The sequence below is a fragment of the Capricornis sumatraensis genome, chromosome 21 (genome assembly GCF_032405125.1).
Source record: "Capricornis sumatraensis isolate serow.1 chromosome 21, serow.2, whole genome shotgun sequence".
Taxonomy (NCBI): Eukaryota; Metazoa; Chordata; class Mammalia; order Artiodactyla; family Bovidae; genus Capricornis; species Capricornis sumatraensis.
Genome location: NC_091089.1, coordinates 33,263,345 through 33,291,032, shown reverse-complemented (window position 1 = coordinate 33,291,032; position 27,688 = coordinate 33,263,345). Strand labels below are relative to the sequence as shown.

General features: G+C 38.0%; 1 protein-coding gene across 2 annotated transcripts in view; it reads left to right on the top strand.

Moving 5' to 3' along the window:
* TAF4B (TATA-box binding protein associated factor 4b) overlaps positions 1-27,688 on the top strand; it is a 98,515-nt gene that overhangs the window by 22,019 nt on the left and 48,808 nt on the right. The window contains exons 4-9 of one of the 2 annotated variants that reach the window (XM_068993965.1): positions 3,331-3,492; positions 3,595-3,717; positions 5,622-5,711; positions 8,195-8,836; positions 15,436-15,571; positions 16,083-16,185. In XM_068993965.1, the coding sequence (XP_068850066.1) occupies positions 3,331-3,492; positions 3,595-3,717; positions 5,622-5,711; positions 8,195-8,836; positions 15,436-15,571; positions 16,083-16,185 (1,256 nt within the window). Of the gene's footprint in view, positions 1-3,330; positions 3,493-3,594; positions 3,718-5,621; positions 5,712-8,194; positions 8,837-15,420; positions 15,572-16,082; positions 16,186-27,688 lie in introns of both variants that reach the window. The other variant, XM_068993964.1, reaches the window with a different exon arrangement.

Here is a 27,688-nt window from a genome sequence, read left to right as displayed (position 1 = left end):
GGGCTACTCTTCATTGCGGTGTGCAGGCTTCTCTTGTTGCAGAGCACCAGCCCTAGAAGCACAGGCTTTAGCAGTTTTGGCACATGGGCTCAGCAGTTGTGGCATGTGGCCTTAGTTGCTCTACAGCAGGTGGATTCTTCCTGGACTAGGAGTCAAACCTGTGTCCCTTGCATTAGCAGGTGGATTCTTATCCACTGAGCCACCAGGGAAATCCTATCAGTTTTTTAAATTGTATCTATTTCTTAAAGATTTAGTACATGTAGTTGTTCCAAAATGATATATATATGTGTTGTTTCATTCTTTTCTACCATTGCTCTTTCCATGTAGTGTGTGCATAACTTTTCTTAATTTAGACTGATGCATATTTTAAGCTGGGTCACTCCTTAGTGGTAGGCTAAAGCAGTAGAAATATCAGTGAATTAGTGAATAATATCTGTGTCCACTTTGAGAGGTCAGTCAGTTCAGTCATTCAGTCATGTCTGACTCTTTGCGACCCCGTGAACCACAGCATGCCAGGCCTCCCTGTCCATCACCAACTCTGAGAGTTTACCCAAACTCATGTCCATTGAGTCGGTGATGCCATCCAGCCATCTCATCCACTGTTGTCCTCTTCTCCTCCTGCCCTCAATCTTTCCCAGCATCAGGGTCTTTTCAAATGAGTCAGCTCTTCGCATCAGGTGGCCAAAGTATTGGAGTTTCAGCTTCAACATCAGTCCTTCCAGTGAACACCCAGGACTGATCTCCTTTAGGATGGATTGGTTGGATCTCCTTGCAATCCAAGGGACTCTCAAGAGTCTTCTCCAACACCATAATTCAAAAGCATCAATTCTTTGACACTCAGCTTTCTTTATAGTCCAACTCTCACATCCATACATGACTACTGGAAAAACCATAGCCTTGACTAGACGGACCTTTGTTGACAAAATAATGTCTCTTCTTTTTAATATGCTGTGTAGGTTGGTCATAACTTTCCTTCCAAGGATTAAGCGTTTTTTAATTTCATGGCTGCAGTCACCATCTGCAGTGATTTTGGAGCCCAAAAAAATAGTCAGCCACTGTTTCCCATTTCCCCATCTATTTGCCATGAAGTGACGAGACCGGATGCCATGTTCTTAGTTTTCTGAATGTTGAGCTTTAAACCAACTTTTTCACTCTCCTCTTTCACTTTCATCAAGAGGCTTTTTAGTTCCTCTTCACTTTGTGCCATAAGGGTGGTGTCATCTGCATATCTGTTATTGATATTTCTCCCAGCAATCTTGATTCCAGCTTGTGCTTCTTCCCACCTAGCAATTCTCATAATGTACTCTGCATATAAGTAAATAAGCAGGATGACAATATAGCCTTGACATACTCCTTTCCCAATTTGGAACCAGTCTGTTGTTCCATGTCCAGTTTTAACTGTTGCTTCCTGACCTGCATACAGATTTCTCAAGAGGCAGGTCAGGTGGTCTGGTATTCCCATCTCTTTCAGAATTTCCCACAGTTTATTATGATCCCAGTTTTTGGCATTTTTTTAGAAATGAGGGTCTAGAACCCGGATGACTCTCTGTAGTCTGTTAAATTTGCATACAATTCATTTCACTGACTATGTATAACTGATTTTTCACAATTTGTTTTACATATACCCAAGCTTTTTTCTCTCCTGTCTCCTAGACATGCCTATCAGTGCCAGTGTGGTCTTGAAAAGCATGGCAATAGCATAGCCTGGTCTGCTGCTGCTGCTGCTAAGTCACTTCAGTTGTGTCCGACTCTGTGCGACACCATAGATGGTAGCCCACCAGGCTCCCCCATCCCTGGGATTCTCCAGGCAAGAACACTGGAGTGGGTTGCCATTTCTTTCTCCAATGCGTGAAAGTGAAAAGTAAAAGTGAAGTGGCCCAGTCATGTCCAACTCTTAGCGACCCCATGGACTGGAGCCTACCAGGCTCCTCCGTCCATGGGATTTTCCAGGCAAGAGTACTGGAGTGGGTTGCCATTGCCTTCTCCCGCCTGGTCTAGCATATGCAAAGTTAATGATTAACACAGTTCATCCATTAGAGCAGTGTGATTACACATAGCATAAGGCAGGGATCATGTAACTCCATGCCTCTTAAGAGGTGCAAGTATCAGGTGAGGTACAGATAGTAGCTATATTAGAAAGAGTTACAAAGGACAGATTTTGTGCTGGAGACAGGATAAAATATTGACAAGGAAAGTAGAAACGCTATAAATGCTTCTACTCACAAAAAATAGGACTCTTCCTGAGATTTTCCTTATTTTGCTTCATAAGGAAAAGGGACAGTAGTACCCCGACGAACTTCTCTCATCAGTCCTAAAGCTGAAGTTCAACATCACTTTCTTAAATATAGTAGTACAGAGAATTAATGGCAGAGTACAAAACATTCACTGAAGAAGGAGTATGTATTTACTGTCTGTAAACCTAAAAAAGTTTATTAGAAAATCTCCAGGATTCAGAGGAAACTGCATAGTACTTTATCTCAATATGGTTGTCTCAAATATTTATTATCCAATTTGTGATTTCTTGTATTTAACTTTTTATCCTGCAGGTGGTGCTGTAATCACTCCTCTTCATTTAATAGAGGCTAGAAACAACTGAGATTCTTTTCCATGTGAAAATAACACAATCACATAATATTTGTTATTACAAATTTCAAAAATATTACTTCTCTATTAAGTCTGCATAAAAATGGCTTATCTGAATATAAGATGATCAGTAGATCTCACAGCTTTGTACTTACTAAAAAGCAGAATATTGCAGAATAGGAAATTCTGTATTTTCATATAAAAACTTACTATTTCAGATCATTTTTGGAGACATATTAATATGTTTAAGGACTGTGCGCTTGGCACTGTTTTTTAAAAACAATCCTAAGATAGTAGGTACTGTTGCTATCCTTGTTTTCTTACAGACAGGAATCAAGAAGGTTAGCAAGATTAAGTAACTTACCTGAAGTGGATGCTTGGGTGTCAATGAAAAATAGGTAGTTAATGAAACCCAGAAATGAAACCTAAAAATAGGTGAGAATGAAACCCAGAGGTACTAGAGTCCAGATCTGGTAAATGATTTTACATTGCCTTAGACTGCTGCTGCTATGTCACTTCAGTCCTGTTGGACTCTGTGCGACCCCATAGACGGCAGCCCACCAGGCTCCTCCGTCCCTGGAATTCTCCAGGCAAGAACACTGGAGTGGGTTGCCATTTCCTTCTCCATGCCTTAGACTAGCAAGGCAGTCAAGTGGATGCATCTGTAGTCTTAAGTGTGAAATGAGGCACCCACGTGATACATAGCATAGTAACGCGTATCTCAGTGTCTGCTGCTTTTAATTTCAGTCTGTGGCTGTGCCAACCAACGTGGTCACAGTTACTCCTGTAAAGCCCGTGAATACTGTAACAACCCTGAAGCCTTCAAGTGTGGGAACAGCATCTGCCTCTTCAAATGAGCTCAATCTCAAAACAGAGAACTCGGCCTCTGCTCAGGCTAACCTTTCTCCGGTAAGCTCTCACTTGCACCTTACGTAAATCAAGCGCTCTACACGTTTTCTTGAATCCTGTTTTCTAGCCAACATTTGTGAGTGTTTATATTTCTGTATTTAGACGATGCTAGAAAATGTGAAGAAATGTAAGAACTTCCTCGCAATGTTAATAAAACTAGCGTGTAGTGGATCCCAGTCCCCGGAGATGGGGCAGAATGTGAAGAAGTTGGTAGAGCAACTTTTGGTAAGTTCGAACTATAAAAACTCTGTAAGAATCCATACAACTGGTTTTAAGGGGGGAATAAATATATATTTTTAAATGAAGTTTATCTTAAATGGATTTTTGGATAAACTTTACGTTTGCTTCTTGAAAGCTCTGTAATGATATAAACCTTAGAGTCGTAAACCTTGTCTGTCGGGTCATTGCCCTATATCGATGGGGGTTGGTTTTAGGAGCCACTGTAGATGCCAAAATCCCCGGATGCTCAAGTCCCATAGTTGACCCTCCCTGTCTGTGGGCTCCGCATCTCCGGATTCTACCAGTCACGGGTTGTAAATCTTGTAGTAGCCCATCCTTAACTGGTTGAATCTGGATGCGATTCTGCGCACACGGCACGCGGGGATCCAGAGGGCAGTGTGTGTATTACTTTTTGTTTGCTAGTCTTGCTTCTCTTAGCCTAAAGACAGCTTTGGAGAGAAGGTTGACTCCTTTGTTTTTTGGTCAGATAAAGGGAATATTTGGCCTCATGGGAAGAGGTGGTTGAGAAAGTACTTTGAGAGCTTTTCTCCAGATCATTATAGGTATTCTTTATAGTCCACTGGTTTATCTTGTACCTTGAATGGATTTTTCACCCATGTATGATTTTTGTAACAGCTCACATTTGGTCATCTGGAAAATAACTGGTTCAGTGGGTTGAATAGATCTTCCAAATGTTGACAGATCTGTTTTTTAAAGTATCAAAAAATCATACTTATAATCTAACAATCACATCAGAAAATTTTTTCAGTACAGAGAAGCTATCAAACTCAGGATTATGGTTACACATTTTCCAAAATTTTAATTTTGGCTTGAGAGCTCTGATTTTTATCATTAGCAGCAAAAACTGACAGTTGTTTTCATTACAGTGACAGGTTTGGTTCATTTGGTTTTTTTTTTTCCTTTTGAGAGAATGTCTCTCAAAATACCCCAGTGTGAATAACCACAGCTGGTTTGATATTCTTTCCGGTAAACCAAAAGAAAAAAAACCAACAAAACACAGCTAATTCAGCTAGCAGCTCATTGGAAAAGTGCTTTTCCTTGAGTATCTTACTTTGGCCTGCTCTGTGTGTGGTTCCCAGTAGGTTACACGCAGTATTTTTAAAAGACGGTTACTAAAGTGTTGAGATTTGGTAAAATTAAATGTTACTGTTTGGTCAAAGACATTTCTGAGTGGAACTGGTTCTGTTTTTTGTTTTTTTCCTGTACTTGCTTTGCAATGTAGAATATGACAGCTATTTAAAACTGCCAGCAGTTTTATTCAGTGTTGCTTTTGTACCATTGGTGCAAATCTCAGCACAGTGAAAAAGGCCCAAAAATGGTTAGTTATTAATGTGAGAATAATTTAGACCTCATAGACCCCTGCAATGTTTAGAGTCCAAAGTGGCATGGAAGGGTCCCTAAGCCCTTTGAAACAACAGCATGTATATTATTGTGGCCTTGTAATAGCATTCTAAAAACACAGTCTAGTCACAGTTAAAGTAATTTAAAAATTGGAAAGGCAAAACAAAACAAAATCCCAAGCCCCCACACCAGGTAACTTTTCAGTTTTCTGCCCTAAGTAATGTAGGACTCCTGTGTTTTTACTTCTTAGTTTGTTCTTAACAGACTGTGGTCTTAATACTGTCACCTTGCCATTTAGCCAGCTCTCATCTCGCTTTCACTTTGCTTACTGAGATCTTAAAAAATAATAATAATTGCTTCATTGTATTCTATATTAAAAAAGCATCTGTTTATTCACTTTGTAGGGGACATAAAAAAACCCACCTGTATTTAATGATAGACTTTGACTTTATCACTGTTGGAAGCTTGCTATATCTCCAGTTATGAATTACACACTTTTCCTCTTGTAAAATATTTGTAAACCTAAAAGTGTTTTTTCTATTCTTCAGGATGCAAAAATTGAAGCAGAAGAGTTTACTAGACAACTGTATGTTGAACTCAAGTCTTCACCTCAGCCTCACCTAGTTCCTTTCCTTAAGGTAGTTACGTGTTACTTTGAAGAAATTGTTTGGATTGGATTACTTAAAAGTAATTTAAAATCTGAATATTTCAATATGACAGCAACTTAATATGAAGATAGTAACAGTAGGAGAAACCTCTTAGGGCTGTTGCAATCTGTAAAGCACGTTTATAATCCATATTCTTTGGCTTGGAACATGCTGAGAAAACAAAAGTAACATCTTCATCAATATAACTTAATGATTATATTATTTAGTGCTTGTATCCTGAAAGATTCTTAACTTAAAAAAAGTAGGGTCTCTTCTTTGTCCTACTGTTTCTTAGTGTCAGAAATAGTCAACCTCGTGGTGCCAAATTTAGTGGGAAAACTGTTATATTTTGGGTTAGGGAAAGCTATTATCTTTAAAAATTAATTTATAATGTTAGACATTCTCTTCTATAAGATTTATTGAATTAAATAGATTTTGATGGAGAACAATATCTTTGATAATAAGAGCTTTGTTTGGCAGACTGAAAAATTGTGTTCCTTTTGTATATTTAGTAGCTGGAAAAGAGTTGACTTGAAAGTTATAAATTTATTAAAGACCTGGGATTATAGTAAACCAAGAGTCCTCCCATACATTTTGAAATAACAGAATGAAGAGTTGCCTTTAGAAAAATTTGGCATGGTTGTCTAGGGGAGAGGAGTGAGACTTCGTGGAGATGAAAGAAGAGTGGGAAAGGGGTTGGGGCACCAGGCCGTCCGAAGGCTATTAAGATAGTGGAAATTGTCACCAGGAGGCTGACCATGTTAATTAGGAGGGTGCCAGATATCTGATCTGAACTGAAAGTGTTTTAGCCAGGGCAGTCTTGGTCTGGGAAGGGAAGATTAAAGAGTCAGCACAGTGCTGAATATCAGATAACATTTCCAGGTGGCCCTCATGATTGAGAAGCTGGCAGCAGTTCTTCCTTAGGTGCTTTCAGTGCAAAAGGTCTGTGACTCTAGGTGCTCTGTGTGACACTGACAACTCTGTGTAATATGAATCTATGTTTCATACTCATTGGAGACACTGTAGGGAAGAAGAGGGGGGGCAAGTAAGTACCTACTATTGTTCTGTACTTCGCTAGCTACTTCTTTTTTTTTTTTTTAATTTGCATTGTTTGGATTTAATTTTCCATTTTGGAGGTGAGAAAATTGTTCAAGTTAACTTTTGAGTAAACACACAGGCCTAGAATTTAGCCTGACTCTATGGCCTATGAAACACTACCTTGAAGTTATCAAATATTACCATTAAGTATGTGCACTTTGCATAGTTTTCTAAGAAGTATAACAAAGCCTTTTTTTTTTTTTTTTTTGTATCCTTCAGCACTCTGGCGGTTGGATGGTGCACTGGGATGAGGGATTTGGCATTTAAGCTTAACTCTGGCCAGATAATCAAGAGATAATTTAGCGTACATATTGTATTTATTTAACATGCCTATTTTTATTGCTATCTCTTTAAGTCATATTACTTTAACATGTCTTTCCAATTGTGTTTTTCCCAGGTCTCCTCCATCTTTGATTTCTTACTTAAATTTAACTAGTCACATCGCTTCAGATGTTCATGTATTTTCAAAGCAGCTTATTTTCTACCATTTTTAAAGTTTGGGAAAATAACGTTGAGAGACTTTCTTTCCTTTGATACTATTTATAGATATATAATTGAAAATCTTCAGTTTAAAATTTTTTCAATCTTTTTAAATAAAAAAAGTAAAAGAAGTAACTAAAAGGAAAAGAAGGGAAGAGGAGCCATAGTTCTCATTTGCTTCTTAAGTAAATGTGGTCTGGCTGAATTTAAGTACCAAATCATGGAAATCTTCCAAAACAGCTCAAGAAATCACCAAAAGATAGTCTACTTGCCTTCTCCTTTCTTATCTTTTTTTCTAACTTAAAAACAAAAGCAAATAAAAATCCCAGGGATGAAAAGGGAGAACCTTCTACTTTTTAGTTTAAGCTGTTCTTATTTTTTTAAGCAAGATACAAAGAGACCCCAACTTTAAGTCCAGTCAGAAAATACTCTAGCTCAATTAAGAAAATTGACCTTGTTTCTGTTTTATTTTCATGTAAAGACTGTTTCTTTTCAAAGTTTGAAAGTTATTTAACAAACAGTTTTTTTTAAGATGCTGTCCTGTAAACAAACTTGTAGATACTGAAGCTATGGGTCATCTATTAATGGGGTTTAGATAAATACAAATAAGTAGAATAAAGTATTTTATTTTACCATACTAATATTTGATACCAAATTGATAACTATGGTCTATAAGCTTAATACTGAGACATAATACTTTTTGAAAAATGCGGCACTTTGGAGCTTTATTTATATCCTGGATATTGACAGAAGGTAAATGATTGATAACAGATTTCCTCAGCTGAAACATTATACTTTTTATGTTGTCGAGATATGACACACAAAGTAGTTCTATTTTACTAGAGCTCACTTACTCAGTTATCAGTGTTGTTGTTTTTTTCCTTTCCTGTTCCTAGAAAAGTGTGATTGCCTTACGACAACTGATGCCCAACGCCCAGAGCTTTATTCAGCAGTGCGTTCAGCAGACTTCTAGCGAGGTGGTCACTACTACCTGTACCACAACATCAACGCCTTCTCCCGTGGTAACAACGGCAGCTTCCTCCATCCAGGCTGAGAAGCCTGTTGGTGGTGGTTCGGAAGCAGCGGTGCCTGGAGTTGTGTCCGTACAAACTCTGAAACCACTTGCTGGTCCAGGGGGAGCAAAAACTGGAGTCGTGACTCTTCACTCTGTGGGTCCGGCTGCTGTGCCTGGAGGGACAACAGCTGGAGCTGTCGTGCTGCAGACTCCAAAACCTCTGGTGACATCCCTGCAGAACACGGTGACAGCCCTGCAGAACACGGTGACAGCAGTCTCTCTGCAGCCTGAAAAGCCGGTTGTCTCCGGGACAGCAGTGACGCTGGCGCTCCCCTCGGTACCTTTTGGAAAAACCTCAGCAGCAGCTGTTTGCATTCCATCCGTGAAACCCATTCTTACTTCCGCTGGGACCACGTCCGACAAGCCCGCCCTTGGCCGTCCACTCCAAATCAAACTCGCGCAGCCAGGCCCCGTGCTTGCACAGCCAGCCGGTATCCCACAGGCAGTTAAAGTCAAACAACTAGTGAGTAACTTTTCATTTCTTCCTCAGTTTCTTTAGAAAAAGTCCAACATTCAGAATACTGGCAAGACTAGTAAAATCAACCCCTGTGTACCCTTGACCATGGCTGATCAGTTGGTAACGGAACACGTTGGCTTTGTCTCTTTCCCCTTTATTCACAGGTGCAAACACACACATAATTTTTTTCCTGAACCATTTAAGAGTTGTTTGCAGAAATTGTGACTTTGCACCATTAAATACCATGTACCTCTTACGGAAAAGGGTTTCTTTTTCTTTGCATTAACTACAACGTACTATCACGCATGGGAAGTTAATACAGGCACAATATTTCCTTTGTTGTCCTAATAAGTTCCTTTATAGCTAGTTTGCTTCCTGATGTTGTTTCTAGTAAAAAATTGCTTATTACCCTTATTTGTCTTTTTTTTTTTCATACTCCCTTAATCTAGAACAGTTCTCAGCCTTTCGTGGTTGTTCATTGTGTTGTAATAATTTTAAGTGCTTGGGGCTACTTGTTTTTCAAAATATCCTTTTGTGTTATCGTTTCCTCAAGATTAGATTCAGATTAAATATTTTTGGTAGGCTTGTTACTAATACATAGGTGATGTTATGGTAACATTTCCTTTAAAAATTGCTAAGGAGAGAAGGTGGCAATGAAGGGAGGAGATGAGTAAGCAGTGGTGTTTTCTCCTGAACTCTGTAAGTTGGGAAGGTCTTGGGTAAAAGAACTTGGGTGAAATCTGCACTGTTTATGTATTCGTGTTTAGATAAACCTTACTCAAGACAAGTTTTATCAGAAGACTGAAAGTACTGTTAAGCTGTGGGAGACAGTACATGGTGAATTAATTGAAAATTATGTTTTTTTAATAAAGTTCTCACATACCTAGTCCTATAACAGAACTAACTGTTCTTTTTTGATTTTTGGTGATTGCACTTGTTCTTTATAAACCTCCATGTTAACGGCTATGTTTTGAGTCTCTTTGTTTTAGTGTTTTCTGCTTTTTTGGAGTAGTAAAATCTAAGTAAACTTCGCAGCCTTGTTTATGTGATCAGAACAGAACATTAGTATCTGTGGGTGATGGTCTTTGAGGCAGAGGGCAAATCTTGGGTGTAGAATGAAGGTGTAGAATGAAGGAGGAAAGATCAATTTGGACAGTAGTCAGACTCTTTTTTTTTTTTTTCATCCCTTCCTACTCTGGCTCTGATTTTCAAGTGGAAAAATGAACCTGCCTCATTATGTTTCTCTTGGGTGTCTGAATTTAATCTTAAGAGATAAAAGCTTCTTTAGAAGCAGTGATTCTTAAACCTCTGTCTGAACAGCCAGGTTTGGGAGATGCTGGAACTGTAAATGCCCCAGTGGAAGGTTGCTTTTGGTAACACCGGAGAGAATGGAAACCCTAAATGTCCCAGTGGAAGGTCACTTTTGGTAACACTGGAGAGAATGGGGATCCTCTCTATGTGTCATAGCTGATTCTTGAATCAGTGCTCATCTTTATTGAAAATCTCTAGCATATTCACCCCTGAGTGAAATAACACTTCATGGCTACATAGAGTTTTAAAAACATATCTTGTATGTAGTATGGATTTTGAAATAATTTTGATGAAGGTAAGACAGGGAGAAAACTAAGAATCCCAGAATTTTAAGGAACAATCTACTGGCACTCAACAAGCAGTAGATGTCAAAGTAGAATCCATTGTCTTTCCCATTAGATTATGGTGCTCATGGCAAGAACTTCTAGGTTTCCAGAATGTCTTGAAACAGAAAACTGTCAGGTAATAATATCTTGTGGCCTGCAGGGTGACTCAGTGGGAAAGAATCCACCTGCTATGCTGAAGACATAGGTTCCATCCCCGAGTCAGGAAGATCTCCTCTTGGAGAAGGAAATGACAGCTCACTCCAGTATTTTTGCCTGGGAAATCCCATGGACAGAGGAGCCTGGCAGGCTACAGTCCATGGGGTCACAAAAAGTTGGACATGACTTAGCAACTAAGCAACAATAATATCTTGACAGCATTTACACTTTATAAGCTTGACTTATTATACACTAGAAACTATTTCAATCAAGAAAAATGTAGCAAAATCCATTGGTAAATTTTAGGGATTTTTAAACTTGTACTTTCATTCTTAAAAGAATGGGAATGATTTAGTTTTCTTATGAATTCTGCTTTCTTGTTTGGCCTTTGTTTCCATTTTAGTCAACAGATTTAATGTCAGTATTCCTATCTTCCTGTTTAAAACAGCAAAAACCAGAGCAGCTAGACTCTGAAGATGCATTGTAACCTGTTTTACAGCAGATTTTTACCTGGGGCACAAAACAGCATAAGCTGTTCTATATGGTAATGCCACAGAGAGGATTGAACTTGAATGCTCTTTCTAATCAACTAATTTAGAAAATTAGTATTACTTAGGTTTGAAATAGTATTACTCAGGTAGTTTAAGAATATCATCAGTGAATTCATTACAAACCGTAGTCCAGTTTAATCCTAGGTTGAAGCGAGGAGGAAAACACTCAGGGAGCTAGAAACAAGATGGTAATAATGCAGCTTATAAGAAACATGGTGAATAATTATTTAAAGTGTGAGAGTGCCACGCTGGATCAAATCTGTGGTCCATAGAACTCAGGATGCAGCCTCCAGTGATGGTCTGAACAATGCAAATGTGACTGTGTTGTTCAGTGTCAGGTGTAAATGTTTGTGTGGTTTATTTCCTTTAATAATCATGAATTTAAAAATTCCCATTAGTACTTTATCCTTTTCTAGCTTGTACAGATTTTTCTGAAGAATTCTATAGGTTTTCTTCCTTCTTAATAAGATGTTTTAAATGTCACACTTTTAAGTTACAAGAAGCTTCTTAACCTACCATTGCAGGATTTAGTTTTATCATAGATATTTCCCTTATTTCAGATGTTATTTCCCCAGGTGACTGTATTACTTGCATTTCTTTCTTACAGAATTGTAGACATTTGATAAACAAGTGGCCAAGTACAGTCAACAAATCATTGTCCAACTACTATTGTTTTGTGGATATAAGAGAAAAACAACTAATTAGTACATTATTAATGTGGTAATTTTCAGTTTTATTATACTGAAGTGAAACTGATTTCCTAAAATAAACGAACCCAGAATATTAGGAAAGATGTGTTGTTGTTGAATAGTATTTTTGTCTCATAGCTAACTAATTATTTTGAAGGAGAACCATAATGTATAGGAAACAAAACAAGGATTATTGTTTTATTGAGTCAGGTGGTTCACTCTCAGTTTCTTATTGGACTGACCTAGATCTAGGCTTAAGTAATCAGTTTGTGGGTTTTTTTTTTTTTCTCCCCTTTTCTTGCATGCTGTTAAAAGAGTGAGAGGAGAGGTAGAATTCAGTTGTTGATTGTAATCCCACTAAGATAGGACTAGTGAAAGTTTGGGTGAAGAGACTGAGTCCAAGTAAGGCCTACTGCCTTTTATTTGCCATATATAATTAGAAATTGCATAGAAAAATCTTCATGGGCTATAATTAAGTCAGAGTTTACATAACAATAGTCTTAACATAGGTTGATTAATGACAGCTCATTTAAATTTACTTGAAGAATATATATTTTTTTAGGTTTTATTTTGATATGGGGGCATCAGAATTCACGGAAAATAAACTTTTGAAACTATATTTACAGTGTATATGTTGTCTTACTTTTGCCTTATTCAGGAAAATGTTTTATTATGAAAAATTCCAAACATAGCAAAGTTGAAGTTTATTGTGAACACTGTATACCAACCACCTAGATTCTACTGTTTACAGTTGCTCTACTTGATTTATCCATTCATCAATTATCTTAATTTTCGATACATTTCAAAGCCTTCTTCCTAAAATATTTTTTTATTAATGTGCGTATCATTAACTGCCAATCAGTATTTCTTTACTCTTTTCTTGTTTTTAGCTGAAAGGTATATACTGTGACATGCACAAATTTAAATCTATCATTGGATAAATTCTGACAATGCTTAAAAGAAAGTGAAAGTGTTACTTTAGTGGCTTAGTTCATGTCTGACTCTTTGAGAGTCCATGGACAGAGGAGCCTGGAGGGCTACAGTTCATCCAGACAAGAATACTGGGGTGGGTTGCCATTCCCTTCTCCAGGGGATCTTCCTGACCCAGGGATCATACCCAGGTCTCCCACATTGCAGGCAGATTCTTTACCGTCGGAGCCACAAGGGAAGCCCCTTGACGATGCTTACCTCTGTAACTCAGATCTGCTTTTCAAGAATAGAGTGTTACCATCACCTTGAAGTTTCCTTCTCTTCCTTCCCAGTCTTTCTCTACCTGCCTACCTCCAGAACCACTGACTCTTCTAATAATAGCTCTTTTGCTTGCCAAGGAGGAGCAGATCGATCATCCTTGGACCAATTTCCATCTCTCTTAATAGCAGTCTCTGTTATATGCCTCATATTAGAGTCTAAAACTATACTTTCTTTGAAAGAATACTGCTGAATTGTTTTATATTTTCTCACTCGTGGTATTTTATTTTGTTCAGCAAGTGTGCAGGAATATGCTGCACATATGCTCCCAGGTGTTACAGTCATTAGAACAAGGAATGATGGGGATCCAGGATTGTTAAATCAGTTGGTGCATTTGCCTCCTGCCGTATACATGAACTTGCACTGGATTGGGCCTAGATTGGTCCATGCACAGCCCTGGTCTTGGAGTCCACGTGAAGGCTCACCTCCCCACTTATTCTGTGCCAGGGTCACATGCTGATGCTGGGTTCCTTTGGCCTTCCTACCCCATGCCTCCTGGCTGGTCCCCTAGAGGCCTGGAGCCTCCATTCACCTTAGGGGCCAGCCTCTATGTTGTAATTATCATTTTATATATATATATATATATATATAGAGAGAGAGAGAGAGAGAGAAAGTATCAAAAGTGGTTTGAAGACTAACTCAAATTTCTAATAACGTTTTATTACTACCTTTCTCTGTCTGCAATGCAGGAGACTCAGGTTCGATCCCTGGGTTGGGAAGATTCCCTGGAGAAGGAAATGGTAGCCCACTCCAGTATTCTTGCCTGAAAAATCCCGTGGACAGCAGAGCCTGGTAGGCTACTGTCCATGGGGTTGCAAAGAGTCAGACACGACTGTGTGACTTCACTTCACTTTCATAATCAAAATATGAAAAGAATACCAAATAAAAGATAGCAGGGAAGAAAATAAACAATAGGGAGATAAGTCAGAGTTGTTAGGAGTATTTGTTTTGAGTTTTTATCTGAATGCATAAGTGGGACTCTGAATGTATATTACTTTGTAGAATTTAAATCTGATTCCTAGAACTTGAGGATAGAGAAGTATGATCTCAACTGAAATACATCTTTGTTTTCAAGGGTTCTTTCTCTCTTTCAAGAGTCAGTTCTCATAGAATCATGGCAATTGAATTATTCCAACTTGTATTTCTCCTCTAGGGGCCTTAGTTCCTATATGATTATTTACTGGGACATTTTGGATTTCTTGTAAGTTTTGTTTAGTAATATGCACTAGATTTAATTTTATTTGTAAAAGAATATAGAATAAATTATGGGCTTCTCTGGTGACTCAGACAGTAAAGAATCCGCCTTCTATGCAGGAGACCTGGGTTCAGTCCCCAGGTTGGGAAGATCCCCTGGAGGAGGGCGTGGCAACCCACTCCAGTATTCTTGCCTGGAGAGTCCCCACAGACAGAAGAGCCTGGTGGGCTGCAGTCCATGGGATTGCACAAGAGTCGGACACAACTGAGCAATTAAATTAAGCCCAGCATATAGAATAAATTAAATACCTCCAGAATTGTTATGATACTAGATGACTTATATTAGCCATATATGAGTTTGAGAACTTGAAAATAGTTCACTATCAAAGCTGGCTCAAATACATAGTGACTGATTTTTTTCTTTGAAGTGAAAGAATGAAACTCTCCTATTGTGTTTTTTTCTTCTTTGTAGCTAAAAGTAAGGCTCTGCTATTACTTTAATTTCTCTCCTTCTATCCCCAACCCTCACCGTGTGGGTTTCTTGAACTGTTATCTTGGAGAATACTTTTAGCATTGCTGTCTTTCAGATACTTTTAAAAAACAACTGATTGAAAGTCATTATCTTTTAGAGGTATATTTTGAAATATTTATGGATTAAAAGATATACCTGAGATTTGCTTTAAAATAATTGAGAGTGGGGAGAAGTGGGTAGGGATAGAGATGAAATAAAATTGGTCAAGAATTAATCATTGCTGAAGCTATAATAATGGTAATAATGGTATAGGTGTTTTCTTTTTTGTTGTTGTTCCCTCTGCTTTTGTATTTGAAATTTTCCATGGTAAGTTAAAAGCATGAAAATAAGATCTATTTGGAGATTTAAATTGATCGTATATAAGTTTGAATTCCACTCTGAAAATTACAGTGTGAGATCATCATGGTTTTCACTTTTGAGCTAGATAAATTTACCACATACAAATTTAAACTTTAAGTAGGCTTTCTTGTGATGCTAAGGTAAAGGTATGTATGGTTAAGTGAGGACAATCATTCGTTCTCTTGTTACAGTTGAAAGTTTGTTCTTTTCTAAAGCAGGTCTAGTTGAAGGACTATGTTAATAGTTCTCATTGTTTCAGGTAGTCCAGCAGCCTTCAGGAGGCCTTGCAAAACAAGTGACCACCCTTACCCATTCCCCAGCATTGACCATCCAGAAATCTGGACAGAAGAAGTTGACAGTGAGCACTACTATACCTACCAGTCAGTTTTCTCAAGGTAGATAATAACTAATCTCTGCCTCGTCATGTTGGGTTTGGAACATGATAGGTTTCTGTACTTTTTTTTTTTTCACCATTATATTCAGAGAAGAGAGATTTCTTTTAAGTTGAGACCTATGAGAGAAGACTGAAAAATAGCTTTAATATATTCTTTGTGAGTCTTTATTTATGAGTCTTTAAAATCTACCAATACAAAAGATATAGTATTAACATGTTTCTTTTCTTCATAGTAACACCTTTTCTTCATAGTATTTTTGTAATGCTGGTAATTCTCTAGACAATTTGGGGAACATACAAAAAAGAAATGGAGAGGTCTTGATTTTGTGATTTCTTTTGCAGGGAATAAATTTAATTGTAATGTTTGAATTTAAATATAGTTCTAGAAAGCTTTGAAATTTTCTTTGATTATTCTGTATGCATTGAAAATAGCTATTGTCCTGAATTTTTTCCTAGTGTGGTATGATTGCTTTTTTTCATTTTACTTTTTCTTTCTTCTTTTGTTTTTATAGCTTCCATTCTAAAGCAAATTACCCTTCCAGGAAATAAAATTCTGTCACTTCAATCATCTGTTCAGAAAAACAAAATAAAAGAGAATGGAACAATATCCTTCAGGTAAAGAAATTAAATGATCAAAATTTTGTCTGATTTAAGAAATTAATATTCTTTTTAAAAACATAAAAGATGACAAAATAATATTTATATAAAATAAATTTAATGATGCCTTTTGAAAAAGCTAACAGTGCTTTATTGAATATAGTTTATAAGTAGTAAAGTGCACAGATCTGAAGTGTAGGGCTCAATGAATTTTGACAAACGTATACCTGTGTAATGTTAATTCAGACCAAGATGCTAAACATATCCATCATCTTTATGCTCCTTTCACATCAGTTACTTCCACCCCTTGCCTCTGGCAGCCACTATTCTTATGTCCATCACTGTAGATCATTTTTGTCCATTCTTGAACTTTACATAAATGGAAAATTACATTATCTACTCTTTTGCATTTGATTTTTTTCACTCAACATGTGTTTGATATTCATCTACATCATTTTGATTATTACAAGATTGCTCTTTTGTTCTAGTCAGCAGTACTCATTATCTGAATGTAAGTTTGGTTCTTTGTTTTCCTGTTGATGGACATTGAGTTGTTCCCAGTTTTTAAATGATTCTATAAAGTTGCTGTAAACATTTCCATACGGATTTCTCTGTAGTTAACATCTAAGAGTAGTATTGTGGGGTCACTAGCTTTACTATTTAAGAAACTATCACACTGTTTATGAGAGGGACTGTACCATTTTTCATTTCCACCAGCAATGAGAATTCCACTCCAATTTTAGTACTTGTTATTGCCAATTCTTTTGACTTTTACCATTCTAAGTATACAGTGGTTATTGTCACTGTCATTTTAATTTATATTTTCCTAAAGACTTAAGATGTTGAACATCTGTTTTCGTGCTTATTTGCTATCCTTAACACTACCTTCTTTGGTGAAGTGATCTTTTGCCCATTTTTCTTTGGAGTTGTTTGTTTTTCTGTGATTGTGTTTTTAGAGTTCTTTATATATACTCAAGATCGAAGTCATTCTCTTACCAGTGTCTTTCACAGAGCAAAAGTTTTTAATTTTCCTGAAGCCCAGTTCATTAATTTTTTTCTCTTGCAGATTATGCTTCTCATGTTTTATATAAGAAATGCTTGTATAACCACAGGTTATAGAAATTTTCTCCTGTTCTTTGTTTTAGAAGTTTTACAGTTTTATGTTTGTCCTTCTTGGATCGATACTTTTAAAATTCACCAGTTGCTTACTTAAAAATCTGTGTGTGGATATCCTGTTTTCTTCTTTATATGCTCCCATTTTTAGTTGCATTATTTGTCACAGTGTGTAAGTATTTGTACATTAATCCCCCCTCCTTATCCCCACCAATACTTTAGTTGTAGTTCTACTTTTATATTAAAATGCTCACCTTCAGTCTGTTCTCTGGAGTTTTCTCAGTCATCTCTTGTTTGGATGAAATTAATTGAATGTGGTCCATGCTTTGATCGACCAGGACACCTCTTTAGTATTTTTTGACTTGGGTTGTACTTAGTCTTCCTGCCAGTGGTATATTTCATCCTTTATTCTGCCACTAGTTCTCTGGTCTCTCTCCTGCAATTTTTATTCAGTCTGATTTTGTCCAAAACCTTTTGAGATAGGGTGAGTGAGTTGAGGAATCAGTTGCCACTGGACAAGAAAGTGTGCACTGGAAATTGTTGTTTTGCTTTTTCATTTATTCTTGTTTTGAAGTTTGGATATTCTTTGTCTTCAGGTTGTGCTGAGGCTGTAGTGTTTGTTGTTCTGTATTGCTTGGGGGAAGTAAATGCTGGAAGATGGTGACCTAGGCAGTCATCATTGTCTTCTAATGCAGTGAGTTTTGACAAAAGACTAAATTCATGTACCAAGTACCTCAGTCAAGATACATAGAATATTTTCAACACCCTGAAAGCCTCCTTTGTGATACTTCCCAGTCAGTCCCCTCATTATACTTTAGGCAACCACTGACTGGCTTCTTATTGTTGTTGATTTTTCTTTCCTAGGGTTTTAAATAAGTAGAACTGTATAATTTGTATTCTTTGCTTGGTTTCCTTTGCTCCGCATAATGTGTTTGATATACATCCAGTGTTGTTGCATGTATTAGTGATTTGTTGCCTTTCATTGCTGAGTAGTATTCCACTGTATGGTGCACTGTGGTTGTTTGCACTGAATTGTTTATCTCTTTAGCCACTGATAGATATTCAGGTTGTTTCGAGTTTTTGGCTATTGTGAGTAAAGCTGTTAGAAACATCTGTATCCAAGTCTTTGTATGGACATACGTTTTCCCTTGTGTAAATATATGAGCAAAGTTGCTGAATCATTTAGTAGGTTTATGTTTAACTTTATAAGAAGCTGCCAATCTGTTTCCTATGTGGTTGTACCAGCTACAGTCCCACCACGAAGTGTAAGAATTTGTTCTAGTTGTTCTGCATCCTTGCTCAGTGGTTAGGTAAATCAGGTTAAACCTGACGGCCAGCTGAGTTTGCTTTACTCCAGAAAAGATCTGTGACTGTGTCTCATAGGAACCAGGGAGGATTTAGCACTACGTTAGCAAAAACAAGACCGGGAGCTGACTGTGGCTCAGATCATGAACTCCTTATTGCCAAATTCAGACTTAAATTCAAGAAAGCAGGGAAAACCACTAGACCATTCAGGTATGACCCAAATCAAATTCCTTATGATTATACAGTGGAAGTGAGAAATAGATTTAAGGGACTAGATCTGATAGATGGAGTGCCTGATGAACTATGGACGGAGGTTCGTGACATTGTACAGGAGACAGGGATCTAGACCATCCCTATGGAAAAGAAATGCAAAAAAGCAAAATGGCTGTCTGGGGAGGCCTTACAAATAGCTGTGAAAAGAAGAAAAGCAAAGGAGAAAAGGAAAGATATGAGCATCTGAATGCAGAGTTCCAAAGAATCTCAAGGAAAGATAAGAAAGACTTCTTCAGCGATCAGCGGAAAGAAATAGAGGAAAGCAACAGAATGGGAAAGACTAGAGATCTTTTCAAGAAAATTAGAGATACCAAGGAAACATTTCATGTAAAGGTAGGCTCAATAAAGGACAGAAATAGTATGGACCTAACAGAAGCAGAAGATATTAAGAAGAGGTGGCAAGAATACACAGAAGAACTGTACAAAAAAGAGCTTCACGACCAAGATAATCACGATGGTGTGATCACTCACCTAGAGCCAGACATCCTGGAATGTGAAGTCAAGCATCACTACGAACAAAGGTAGTGGAGGCGATGGAATTCCAGTTGCGCGATTTCAAATCCTGAAAGATGATGCTGTGAAAGTGCTACACTCAATATGCCAGCAAATTTGGAAAACTCAGCAGTGGCCACAGGAATGGAAAAGGTCAATTTTCATTCCAATCCCAAAGAAAGACAATGCCAAAGAATGCTCCAACTACCGCACAGTTGCACTCATCGCACACGCTAGTAAAGGAATGCTCAAAATTGTCCAAGCCAGACTTCAACAGTATGTGAACCCTGAACTTCCAGATGTTCAAGCTGGTTTTAGAAAAGGCAGAGGAACCAGAGATCAAATTGCCAACATCCACTGGATCATGGAAAAAGGAAGAGAGTTCTAGAAAAACATCTATTTCTGCTTTATTGACTATGCCAAAGCCTTTGACTGTGTGGATCACAATAAACTGTGGAAAATTCTGAAAGAGATGGGTGTACCAGACCACGTGACCTGCCTCTTGAGAAACCTGTATGCAGGTCAGGAAGCAACAGTTAGAACTGGACATGGAATAACAGACTGGTTCCAAATAGGAAAAGGAGTACGTCAAGGCTGTATATTGTCACCCTGCTTATTTAACTTCTATGCAGAGTACATCATGAGAAACGCTGGGCTGGAAGAAGCACAAGCTGGCATCAAGACTGCTGGCAGAAATATCAGTAACCTCAGATATACAGATGACACCACCCTTATGACAGAAAGTGAAGAGGAACTAAAAAGCCTCTTGATGAAAGTGAAAGAGGAGAGTGAAAAAGTTGGCTTAAAGCTCAACATTCAGAAAACGAAGATCATGGCATCTGTTCCCATCACTTCATGGGAAATAGATGGGGAAACAGTGGAAACAGTGTCAGATTTTATTTTGGGGGGCTCCAAAATCACTGCAGATGGTGACTGCAGCCATGAAATTAAAGATCCTTACTCCTTGGAAGGAAAGTTATGACCAACCTACACAGCATATTCAAAAGCAGAGACATTACTTTGCCAACAGAGGTCCATCTAGTCAAGGGTATGGTTTTTCCTGTGGTCATGTATGGATGTGAGAGTTGGACTGTGAAGAAGGCTGAGCCCCGAAGAATTGATGCTTTTGAACTGTGATGTTGGAGAAGACTCTTGAGAGTCCCTTGGACTGCAAGGAGATCCAACCAGTCCATTCTAAAGGAGATCAGTCCTGGGTGTTCTTTGGAAGAACTGATGCTAAAGCTGAAACTCTAATACTTTGGCCACCTCATGCGAAGAGTTGACTCATTGGAAAAGACTCTGATGCTGGGAGGGATTGGGGGCAGGAGGAGAAGGGGACAACAGAGGATGAGATGGCTGGAAGGCATCACCGACTCGATGGACATGAGTTTGAGTGTACTCCGGGAGTTGGTGATGGACAGGGAGGCCTGGCGTGCTGCGGTTCAGGGGTCGCAGAGTCGGACACGCCTGAGCGACTGAACTGAACTAGCACATGCTCTGGTGAACCTGACTTAGTTTCTTCACTCTTAACAGAGGCCAGAAAACTAGTGTCAGCCTCAGGCATTTGCCCTTGAGGCAGTTCTACCTTGAGAGTGTGCTCGGGTGCTTAACTTCTCTGCACCCATCATTGGAATAAAAAGTCTTAAACCTGTCTAAATTAGAATGGCATATAATTTCTCCTGGGTACATCTAGTCCACTTAATGCCTGATGGAAAAGTGTCACCAATTGCAGATTTTAAATCAGAAAACTAGCTTTATCAGTCTCCTCCTTTATAACTTTTGAATTTTGCGTTATTCTAAGAAATCTTTTCCTATCCTGAGCTCATAATGAGGAGCCTCTGTATTTTCTTCCAAAATATCTATACACACCCCTTATATGTAATAGACCTTCACAGAATCATCAGTAGTGCTTGATTCTGTCTTTATAAATAGCTGAAGCAGAAATAACCTTTTCCTGGCTGGGTTGCTTATGTCAACAAGTTACTGAAGATTTCATCATCTTTACTTTTCTGATTTGAAATGCTACTTTACCTTTCAGTAAATCCCCAGTTGTTCAAGGGTATATTTCTAGAATTTCATTTTGCTGTTGTTTTTGTTTTATTTCTGTGTCAATATTTTTGCATTTTCAGTTATCTTACTTTCATTATTTTTATATCTGGATAAATTCTCTATTCCTTTCTTATCAAAAATGTCTTGACTTTTTCTTCTTTTACACATAAATTTCAAAATCAGCAGGGCAGTTGTTTTAAAATTTTTTATTGAGATTACCTTGAACCATAGTTCTCTTTGTTACAGTTCAGTAAGGTTGAAGCTGACAGAAAAACTGAAGAACAGTGGCGTAAGCAAGATAAGATTCTTTCCCACATTTAGGAAAACTGGAAGTGGGCAGACCGTTACAGGCATGGCATTCTCTTGGTGTTAGGGACCGAGGAGTTTTGCTCCCTTCCTTTCGGTTCCTCATACACACTAGTCAGGCCCCACTGTACAGTTTTTAGATGTGGTTATTTCCTGCATTTTCTTTCCCCATCTTCATATGGACCAATCCAGTTTAAAAGTTTCTTTAAATACAGTTATTATTAATATTTCAGTTTAAAAGTTATCTGACCAAAGAGTCTTTGCTTGGCCAACCCTGTAAAGTAGCTTTTTCAGTCACATCTGCTGTCTTGAAGCACTTATCTCTTATTTGTTGACCCTTCTTTATACTCCCCAATCTCTCTGAGAGTTCGTTGTAACTTTACCATTGTGCGCTTAATGTGTAGAACAGTGCCTTGTTCATAGTAAGCATTCAAAAACTTGTTGAAATAATTAATTTTGAAAAAGAACAGGAATATCTATAATCTTAGATATAATCTATTTTTAAGATAAGTTTTATTTTAGTTCTAATATGCATTTTTCATTTTTGTACAATATGTTCTAGTATTTGGTCATATGTGACTTTATGCATATCTTTTTATAGTGATGTCTTTTTGTTAAGTTTCTTTCTCAGATACTTAGTATTAATATCACTTCATTTACTGTTTAGGTAAGTGACTCTATTTAGGTAAGAGGAGATAATAGTGTATGGCATTTGATCTTGTCTTGACTTAACTGGATGAGGTTAATAGCAGTGATATCCGCCTGTATTTTCAAAACTACTTGCTTAAGTGAAAAGAACATTTTTGTGACTTTTTCCCTGCGTAAATCATATTTTCTACTGTGCTTGTCAGTACATCTGGGATAAATAAGGGAAGCTATATAGTGTTTAAACACCAGAGGGTGCCAGAGATTCGTGTTTTATTCTTTATATTTCAGAATCAGAGGTGACAAATACCTCTGCATGTTTGTGTAGTTAACTTTATTTAAACTGGAAACTGGAAATTTGATGATCATAAGGAGTTATTGTTGATTTTTTTGAAGAGGTGATAGTGTCTTATGATTAAAGTTTTTCTTTAGAATTCTTATATTTTAGAGAGAGAATAAAATATTTGTGGATGCATATTATATATATGCAGATATTTATGTATACATGTATAACTTAGGAGGCATTAAAACAGCTAGAGGTTAAGTGGTTTTTTTTTTAATTTGCCTTGAAAGATACTTAGAAAATAACATAGGACAAGGTTACATACTGTTTGTACAGATATTACTCCATCAACTTTAATGTCCCATTTTCTTCTTATTGCAGGAATCAGATTCTCTAGTGTAGATTAAACATGTGCTCTATCTTGATTCATATGTAATTAATTGTTTTATTATGTATTTAACATAATAACAGATGGTTAATCATTCCAAGGAAAGACTTAGAAAACTGTCTCTCGTGATAAAATCTTGGAAGGATAGGAGACGGAAGAAACACCCTTCTGAGCTGTGCAGATTAACTCTAAATCTAGGGTTAAATTCAACAAAAAAGTCTTGGAGTAGTTGCCTTTATGCTAAATCTTGTTATACATTAAGTTCTTAAATATTCCTCACAGCGAAATTACATGAATAAAGATTTAGAGATGTGATTGTGAAAGCTTTCAAAATTATTAGCCAGATTTTATTATAGTGAAATGCTATTTAGGAAAAATTATCTTTATGCTTACATGCAGAATGAACTGGGAAGGAATATACTTTGAAGTAGTTCCTAAAGTCACTAAAGTTTGAGAAATACTGCAATATCCTATGCTATGTTTCTTAAAAAGAAGAAAAAAGATTTCCCATGGGAAAAAATACCTTTAAAAAAGCATAAAAGAGTAAGCAGGATGTTGTGTGAGCTTATATACTGGCTGTAGTAGGTAATGCAGAGATTATGCTCAAAGGTGATGAAACGAATATTGAAGGTAAACTTATTTTACCAGGGATTCGTAACCTAAAAGAAGAACTTGATCTTCTTAAAATAAAAAGAAATGTACCCTTGGAAGTTCAAAAGTTGTAGCAATTGGACAGACACTGTAAAAGTATGAAAACAAACTAACATTTCCAAAGTAGGCAATTGAAGTCGATCTGGAATATGGATCGGGCATTGACAGCGGAAAGATAATAAAGCAAAAGGAGCTGAAGACTAGAGCAAGAAAGGGAGAATAGCCTGAGAAAGGCCAGGGTTGGTAGGAGCTATGTGATGGTAAGAAATGGGAAGGAAGAGTGTGCTAAGTTAGGGTCATTACCTGAAAGGCCTTGAATATCAGGTTGAGTTCGTGGGATCATGAAATGTTTTATAATAGGAAAGTAATGTGATTTTTTTCTACTAGAGAAGAATTAGTCTGATGCTATTATAGATCTTAAGAGGGTAGAAGAGATTTTAAAAGGTAGGCACAAGCGATGGTTAACTTTATTAAAAAGCTGAAGAATTAGATCAGTTTCAGAAGCCAGAATGCAAGCCAGGTAATTTGGTAATACTTCTTTAACTTTTGCATAGTAACCTAGTGCCCCGACAGAATCTTGGGTTGGAAGCCTTTCACTGTTAAATTTCCTTCTTGTATATCTTTTAGAATGAAACAGGCTTATATCTTTCACAACACCTTCATTAAAAAATATACTGCATCAGACCAGAGGTCTTGAAGACATGATTCAGAGATTCTCACTTTCTTTGCCCCTAAAATTAAACCAACCCAGAATCACAAATATACCTCAGCAGCAAAGCCTTTGTTACTGTCTTGGCCTATCTTTTTTAGCCTTATCAACAATGCTGCTATGACATTGTGTTGTCTTTGCTTTCCTTTAGTCTGCCTCCTCTCTTAGGGGAAGTTTTAAATGGTTCGGGTACTGTTGATCGTGGTACCCTTTCCTCTTCCCTCCGTAGGGTCTCCCTCTCTTCATGCTGCCCTCTGTAACCATAGCAGCTGATAGCTGAACTAGAGGGAGCTGTGTTCAGCTTGGGGTCTAAATAGAAGGGGCAGAGATGGCTAGGCAGGAACAAATCTTTCTGGGTGGTTAGCTCCCTGCTGATTTCAGAGAAGAGCTGCAAGAAGATTCTGAAAGACATGGGACAGTCTCTTCATTGATGAATTACATTCCGTTCTAGTACTTTGCTGCTGCTGCTAAGTCGCTTCAGTCGTGTCTAGCTCTGTGCGACCCCATGGACTGCAGCCCACCAGGCTCCTCCGTCCCTGGGATTCTCCAGGCAAGAGTACTGGAGTGGGTTGCCATTGCCTTCTCCGCTAGTACTGTGCATGGGACTGCTAGTAATAGGAGGCCTGGTACTGGTCTCTCCAGTCTATATGTGAGACTTCAGCAGGGGCTCAATGGGAACACTCACCTGTGGAAGCAAGGTGCAGCATACAGGGCTGGTGTACCTGGCACACAGCTGACATTGTGACCATGCCATGTTGTGTCCAAGTGTGTAAAGGCCATGTGCTGTATACCTTAAATAAGTCTGGGGATTTTGTTAAGGGAAGGATGAGGCCATGTTCTGAACCTCATTATATTTCTGTCTTCAGTTTTCTTTCTCTGTTTGTTTACATATTATTTTTAAAATATCACTAACCATTTGATTGAGTAATCCATGTATATAGTACAACTTTCAAAGGGTAGAAAAGATTATGTGTTTGCATGCTAAGTCACTTCAGTTGTGTCCAACTCTTTGTGACCCCATGGACTGTAGCCTGCCAGGCTCCTCTACCCATGGGATTCTCCAGGCAAGAATACTGGAGTGGGTTGCCATGTCCTGCTCCAGGGGATCTTTCTGACCCAGGGATCAAACCCATATCTCTTAATGTCTTCTGCATTGGCAGGCAGTTTCTTTACCACTAGTGTCACCTGGAAAGCCCTTAGAAAAAGAGTTTGATTCAATATAAAATGTCTTCTTCCTACTCATGCTTCCCAATTTCCCCCTCCAGAGATGAATTTCTTGTGTATCCAGAGATATGCCCATAGAAGTTATGCCCATGTAAGTGTGTATTTTTTTTCCCAGGGTACAGTCTGTCCTATACCTTGTTTTGTTTAGTTTTTCCCATTTCGTAATACACCTTGGCATTTGTTCTCTATCTGGCCAAAGAGAGCTCCCTTATTCTTTTAAGTGGCTGAGAGTGACATTAGAAAGAACCCTAATCAAAGTTATTCATTATTTAGAGGAAGAAAATTTTGTCCTAAAGGTGTTAAGTAACTGGTTGGGATTCTATTTCAGAGTGAACAGATTCTGTTTAGGAGTGAACAGAGTTTTTAATTGAATGTACTTGGCCTCTTTTTTCTTTTTTAATAGATGGTTTTTTAGTGCAGTTTTAGGTTCACAAGAAAATTGATTGGTATGTTGTAGAAAATTCTAATACATGCACAACCTCAGTCATTGCCAACATCCCCACCAGAGTGGTCTATTTGTTATGATTGATGAAGCTACATTGAGACATCATTATCAACCAAAGTTCATCATTTATCTTACAATTCACTCTTGTTGTGTGGTGCGTTCTGTGGGTTTTTACATTTTCATGTGATGACATATATCCCCCATGATAGTGTCATACAGATACTATATATTTCACTGTCCTAAAAAGTCCTCTGTTTTCTGCCTAGTCATCCTTTTCTGCTGCTGCTGCTGCTGAGTCGCGTCAGTCGTGTGCAACTCCAAAGATGGAAGCCCACCAGGCTCCTCTGTCCTTGGGATTCTCCAGGCAGAAACACTGGCATGGGTTGCCATTTCCTTCTCCAGTGCATGAAAGTGAAAAGTGAAAGTGAAGTCGCTCAGTCAGGTCCGACTTTTAGCGACCCCATGGACTGTAGCCTACGAGGCTCCTCTGTCCATGGGATTTCCCAGGCAAGAGTACTGGAGTGGGGTGCCAGTGCCTTCTCTGATCCCTTTCTGCTAACCCTTGGCAACTGCAGGTCATCTTATTATCTCCATAATTTGCATTTGCCAAGATATCATATAGTTGGAATCATCAGTATATAGCTTTTTCAGTTTGGCTTCTTCACTTAGTAACATGCATTTAAGTTTCCTCCACATCTTTTCATGGTATGGTACCATTTCTTTTTAGTCCTCAACAATATTCCACTTCTGGATTTACTACAGTTTGTCCAATCACCCGCCAAAGGACATCTTAGTTGTTTTCAGGTTTTGACAATTAGGAGTAAGTCTTCTAGAAACATCCATGTACAGGTTTTTGTATGGATGTGAATTTTCAGTTCCTTTGGGTTAGTACAGAGGAGTATAATTGCTGTATCATATGGTAAGAGCACAGAGAAGGCAATGGCACCCCACTCCAGTACTCTTGCCTGGAAAATCCCATGGACGGAGGAGCCTGGTAGGCTCAGTCCATGAGATCGTGAAGAGTCGGACACGACTGAGCAACTTCACTTTCACTTTTCACTTTCATGCATTGGAGAGGAAATGGCAACCCACTCCAGTGTTCTTGCCTGGAGAATCCCAGGGACGGGGGAGCCTGGTGGGAGTCAGACACGACTGAAGCGACTTAGCAGCAGCAGCAGCAGCATGGTAAGAGTATGTTTAGTTTTGCAATAAACTGCCAAACTGTCTTTCATGGTAGCTGTACCATTTTGCGTTCCCACCAGCAACGAATGAGAGTCCTGTTTCTCCACACCCACATCAGCATTTGGTGTTCAGGGTTTTGGCCATTCTGATAGGTGTGTAGTGGTATCTCATTGTTTTAATTTGCATCTCCTTGATAACATAGGATTTGGAGCATCTTTTCATATGCTTGCCATCTTTTTGGTGAGTTGTCTTTTATGTCTTTGGCCCATTTTTTAATCTGTTTGTATTCTTATTGTTGTGTTCTAAGAGTTCTCTATATATTTTGGATAACAGTCCTTAATCAGATATGTGTTTTGCCAATATTTTCTCCCAGTCTATGGCTTGTTTTTTCATTTTCTTGATACTTTATTTTTAAAAAGTATTTTTTACTCAGACCTTTTAAAATATTTTTTTTTA